Here is a 6,000-nt window from a genome sequence, read left to right on the forward strand (position 1 = left end):
CTCCTCCGTCTGGGCCTGAGCCCCCTGGGTGAAGGCTGGTGGCCGAGGCCTTTGTGTAAGGTTCCAGGAGTCAGTGGCAGCCTTCTGAGACACAGCAGTGCCCAAAAGAAAGCCTCCCGCCTGTCACCAGCTGGGGTGCTGCTATCCTCTTATTGAGTCTTAAAGGCTGCCTTTTTCCCAGGAACTCTCTTTTTAAATGCAAATGCTCCTGGGAAAGGTCAAATCATAGGTCGCTCAACACTGGCTAATATCTTAGCAGGGATTAGCAGTTGGCAAGCATTTGGGAGCAAGAATGTTAGGGCTCCTGGGGGAGGGGGCGCCAAGGAGAGGAGGAGCCATCATGGAGGACCAGAGCGCTCAAAGGACAGGTCCCATGGAAAGGCTGGTTCCACAAGCCTCTGCCTATATCAAAATTAAGAAAATGAAACCACACAAGGCCCCATTTTTAATATTAGGGCATTCAGTCATTCATACATTTAGGCATTCATTCCATCCATCCATCCATCCACTCACCTAACAAATACTCAGTAGCACGCATTTTGTGCTCAGCATTCATTCTGGGGGCACCTAAAAAATATTTTTACTTGAGTAATTTAAGAACCCTATGCACTGGAGCGGTTGTAGAGTTATGGAAGACCATGGGGAAAGTTCTATGCGTTTTCTCTGGCACTGACTCCCAGGGCATATCCGCCTACCTCACTGAGCTTTGCCCCTAAGGTAAGCACATCAGTCACACTTCCCTGCCCCCTCACAGGTTGTTGTGAGATCAAAAGAGATTCTTAAGGTGAAAGCATTTTTGGCAGCAGAGAGCAGGGATAAGATCATTAGCACTATTTTTGATTTTTAATCTTTCACCTCCTACATTTAATCTGGAGCTGTGGCCACGTGGGACAGCCCTTCCATAGAGTTCATAACCAAGAAATGTATATTCTGAGCCTCAACTGTGTTCTGGGCACTGTGACAGGCTTCAGAGTCACCGAGACAAAAGATACAGTCTCTGCCCTTAGCAGCTCCTTCTGTGGGGAGGGAGCCAACCAAGGAGCCGTGCATTATGGTACTGGGTGATGGGGTTTTAACAAAGGAAGGGTGAGAGTGCTGTCAGGAGTGCTTACACCACCTCGGTGTTCAGGGGAGGCTTCCTAGAGGAGGTGTTTTGAAGGCTCTGTATTGACTAAATGCTGGCTTTACATAGAGTCATGCACCTGTACTTCCCAGGGGCAGTATCTCCCTGATGCCTGGTGAAGCTGGAGTCCCTCCTTATCACCCAGAGGGCCTGTAATCTGAGCGCCTAGAAGCCCTCCACTGCTCACACTATACCTTCCCCTCTCCCAGGATCCTCCAGGAGCATGAAGACACAGTGAGGGAGGACACTGTCCAGGTTGACCGCCCTGCCAAGAAGAAATCCTGCTGTGGCTGACGGCAGCCTCCCAGGAACGCTCCACCCAGGCCTGAGGTCCCAGGGCCTACCCTGCATCCCGCACAGATGCTTTCCCAAGGCCCACCAAGAACTCTGTCCTTACAGTGACTTACTGCTCCCCTCCCCCAAAGGAAGGGGAGTACATCCAGTCAGGAAAGCTGCTCTTGGAGCATCTTGGAGTCTTTTCCCTCCCTTCTTTCTCTAGACCCCAGATGCCCATTCCTTCCCCCTGCCCCCACCTTTTGTCAGTGAGGTTTCCTGGGGGAAGAAACAGATGGGCTTTTCTAGAAAAGCCGCTGAGTGCCTTCTTCACCTCCCTTCTCCCTCCCCTTGCCTTTAAGAACCAAGCCCTGCAGTTGCCATGGCAACTGTGCAGGGCCGACTTGCTGCTTCCTGCAGGCCACAGGTACTGCAGTGGAGCAATATCAGGGCGGTTGGTCTGGCTTTGGTTCCTGTTCTCTGGATGCCATGGGACACATGTGGCATATGCTTCATGGACCTGGAGATGCCCACCTGGTATTGAGGGAAGGAAACCAGGGCACCCCCATCCTGTTCCCTACGCCCTACGGGTCCTGCACCTTCCAAGGCTTCAGGGCCCACGGGTATTTGCCCCCGGGGGTTCTCCGGAATGGTGCCTTTCAGAGAACCCACAGCCTTTCCTCTGCACTGCCTACCCACAGGCAGGACTCCGAGCTGGCCCGGTGGTGAGAAGTGTATGCCTACGGTCAGGGAGTGGGCTGACTTCCTACTTAACTTTAAGAGATGAAAACTAGGGGAAAAACCCATCTGCTGCTAAACAGAGCGACCATTTCTGCAGGGTATAAATAACGTATATATCGCTATATAAAAGCTGTTTTCTAAATGTTCCTCAAAATAGCTCTTTCAAAGCTCGTACATGATGATTAATGGGGTGTAGATTGGCATACAGGCAGTGAGGCCCAAAACCAGGTCCATAGTTACTGACTGTTTTATTTTCCAGAAGACTATTAAAAAAAAAAAAAAGCATGAGTGTGATGGTGCCATTTTGCTGGTGTTGGTCGGGTGAACAGTGTGCTTCGGCCCCCATGTCTGTGCACCAGCACAGGGCACCCGGATTAAGGGGAGTGATCCAGGCCCGAGGGGGTTCCTTCAGCTGGTGGTGCTGCGTTCCCAGCCCCGGCAGGGCTCCAGCATCACTGGCTGGCTCAGTGGGGCTGGCAGGACATTCTTGCCCTGGGGGGGAAGTTGGATGAAAAGACCACAAAGATCACTGCCAATTACCATTCTAGGACTATAGCGCCATGCCCCCACAGAAAAGTGGGTGGTGAAGGGGGAGGAGCAGAAAGTGTCCACAGGCATCAAGAAGACGGCTCAAGACAACTGCATACAGTCAACCAGGTGGGAGAGAGACTAGAGTTGCAGCCTCCTCCCCAGAACCCCAAAGGATCAGAGCACCGTGGGTCACCAGGCAAATGCAGTCTCAGTCTCATCTCCTCGATGCAGGCCCCAGGGGGCCCATGAAGGGTGCTGAACAAAACCCAGCTCTGAGCACCAGGGGGCGCCCCATGACCTGGGGTGAGCTGGCTTCCTCCTTGGGCCCCCACCTCATCAGTCAAATGAAGGTGGGCTATTTGATGCTTCAGGCTCTTCCCTCTAGAGTGCTTATGATATGTTCCTTTTCCAGCTTAGGCTGGCGCTGGCCCCCAGTCCAAGTTTGAAGGGAACTCACAGGAAACTCCTTTCCCTAAGAGAAGGCACTGGTGATGGTCTCATTGGTGGGATGCAGGGATGATGGGTCACTCAGAAGTGGCGTGTGTGTGTGTGTGTGTGTGTGTGTGTGTGTGTGTGTGAGAGAGAGAGAGAGAGAGAGAGAGAGAGAGAGACTGATATGCATATGTGTTGTGTGTGTGTGGAGGGTGTGTAGAAGGTAGGAATAGCCAAGGAGAAAGGAAAACAGCTCTCTTGCTTCTGATGGAAGACAGGGATGGTAGTTGGGGTGTGTCAGGCAAGCAGGATATCCCTGGTGTTTTCCAAGCCCACAGATGCCTTTATCCCCAGAATCTAATCCCTGGCTTGGGGCTGCATTTTTCGGAAAAGTATTCAGGATTTAGATAGAGCAGGGTGGGATGACCCTACTGCTCAGCATTCCAGCGTGGAGGGTAAATCCCCATGAAATCTCAAAGGTCCTGGCAGAGAGAGGGGCAGGAAGGCTCTTCAGGCCTCTGCTGCTCCTCTCCAATACCACTTGAAAAAAGTATGGAGCGTGGGGACTTCAGAGAGACTCTGAAACGTTCTGTGTGTCCAGGTCTCATCCTCCCCTTCTCCCACTTCTTTTAAGCCACATGGTGATCAAAGCCACCCCGTGGCTGTCGCGTGGCCCAGAGCCTGCAGTGTCATCAGGCGTGCTCTCCTGGCTCTATCCCATTTACACGGCTGTAATGATCTTGAGCAAGTCCCTTCACCAGGTTTCACGTTCATCTGTAGATTGCAGGTTTTGATGTCGACTTCACTGGGACCTTTTAAGTATTAAATGAGGCAATGTATGTGAAGTCCTAACACAGTGCCCAGCACATCATAGATATTCAAAGTAGGGGCTCTTACTATTGTCAGCATTGAGTGGCTGCCCAGGACACTTGCCTTGCTTCAGTTTCAGATTTAGAACCAACTAACAATAGCGTCTACCCGGAAGTGGGCAGTCACACAGACACCAATTACCCAGCCCATTTGCCTGGCTCATGAGCTTGTATCTGGCTTTGCCTCGTGGCCCTGCCCTCCTTTCGGTTTTGCGGTCAGTGCCTACAGCTGAGCAGTGCCTATGGTCTGGCTTTAGCCCACAGTTCACTCTCCCTCCCTGCCTGTGGTTCTCCAGGACTCAGACGGCAGCTCAGACCTGGTGCCAACTCCTGGGTGCTTACCTGGGAATGACACGTGCTCATCGCTGTCTCTGGTCCCTCACTTGCTCCCCTATTCTGACTCCTTGTGCTTCTTTTGGGGTCTCCTTTGAGTTGCCAAACCACGAGCTCCAGCACTAAACCAATGTCCTGGTTGCTTTGCTCCTTATCTAGCATTCATTTTCCTTCACAGTGTCTTTGGGGTCTTTTCTGTTCCTCTGTGATACCCTAGTTTATACCCCCTCTCCCCATCCTGTACTCTTTCTCTGTTCTTAATACCTCCACCCAGCTTGGACTCCCCTCTTCCCTGCTCTCCCCCTGGCCCACTCCAGGCCATACTTGGGTACTCCATCAAAATTGGCTCTACCCTTTGTCTCTGTCATTAGAAGTCACTGTTCCAGTGGATCTTAAAGCAATTTCAGCTATGATGTTAATGCAAATGGTGGCTTCAGGGCTATATTTATATTTTAACAAAAATTTCTAAGGGAGGCAAAACTTCAACCCAAAGGAGTGGTAGATTGTCAAGTACCATAATGGGTCATGGGGTCACATATTCAGGACGGAGCTGCCTTCTCCTGGGCTCTATTTCTAAATTAACATATGTTTATAATTGTTTATGTTATTTAGGGGTTCTATTTCTAAATTATATGTTTATAATTGTTTATGTCTTCTTGATGAATTGACCCTTTGTCATTATAAAACGTCCTTCTTTGTCTTTAGTATCAATTTTCGTCTGAAGTCTGTTTTGTCTGATAGCCACTCCAGCTCTCTTTGGTTGCTGTTTGCATGGTATATTTCTTTCCATCCTTTGACTTTCAACCTATTTGTGCCTTAAATCTAAAGTGAGTCTCTTATAGACTGCATATAATTGGATAATATTTTTTAATCTATTCCTCCAATCTCTGCCTTTTATTTGGAAAGTATAATCTGTTTACATTTAATGTAATGAATAAAATAAGATTTATGTCTGACATTTTGCTATTTCTTTTCTATATTTCAATGTCTTTTTTGTTTCTCTGTTCCTTTATTACTGCCTTCTTTTGTGTTAAATAGTTATTTTCTAGTATGCTATTTTAATTCCCTTTTTATTTCATTTACTATATTTTTAAACTTATTTTCTCGGTGGTTACCCTGGGGGGTTACTATTTTTATCTCATTTATAATGACCTATTTGGATTAATACCAACTTAATTTCAATGGTAGAAAAACTTTGCTTCTGTGTAGCTTCATTCCCCCTCCCTCTATTGTTATTTACACAAATTACATATATATATATATATATATTTTGTTATATATATACTTTGTATATATATATATACATTTTGTTCCTATAAACATAGATTTATAGTTATTGTTTTATGCAGTTGTCTTTTAAATCAGACAGAAAAACAGAGTTAAAACAAAAAATACATTTATACTGTTTTCTATGTTTAATATGTGACTGCTTTTACCAGTACCCCTTATTTCTTCATGTTGATTCAAGTTACTATCTAGTATCCTTTAATTTCAGTAGTATTTCTTATAGGGCAGGTCTGCTGGAGACAATCTGTCTCAGTTTTGTTTATCTGGAAATGACTAAAGGATAATTTTGCCACATATAGAACTTTGGGTTGATAGCTTTTTTTCCTCCCAATACTTTGAATATACCATCCCACTGTTTCTGGTCTCCATGGTTCCTGATGAGAAATCAGCTATTAATCTTATTGAGGCTCC

General features: G+C 47.3%; 1 protein-coding gene across 1 annotated transcript in view; it reads left to right on the forward strand.

Moving 5' to 3' along the window:
- Positions 1–2,405, forward strand: part of CRACR2A (calcium release activated channel regulator 2A) — a 132,659-nt gene extending 130,254 nt beyond the window's left edge. The window contains exon 19 of the mRNA XM_081058768.1: positions 1,333–2,405. Within this exon, the coding sequence (XP_080914894.1) occupies positions 1,333–1,417 (85 nt within the window). The 3' untranslated portion in view covers positions 1,418–2,405. The remainder of the gene's footprint in view (positions 1–1,332) is intronic.
- Positions 2,406–6,000: the final 3,595 nt, after the last annotated feature.

Source organism: Rhinolophus hipposideros, assembly GCF_964194185.1.
Source record: "Rhinolophus hipposideros genome assembly, chromosome: 9".
Classification (NCBI taxonomy): domain Eukaryota; kingdom Metazoa; phylum Chordata; class Mammalia; order Chiroptera; family Rhinolophidae; genus Rhinolophus; species Rhinolophus hipposideros.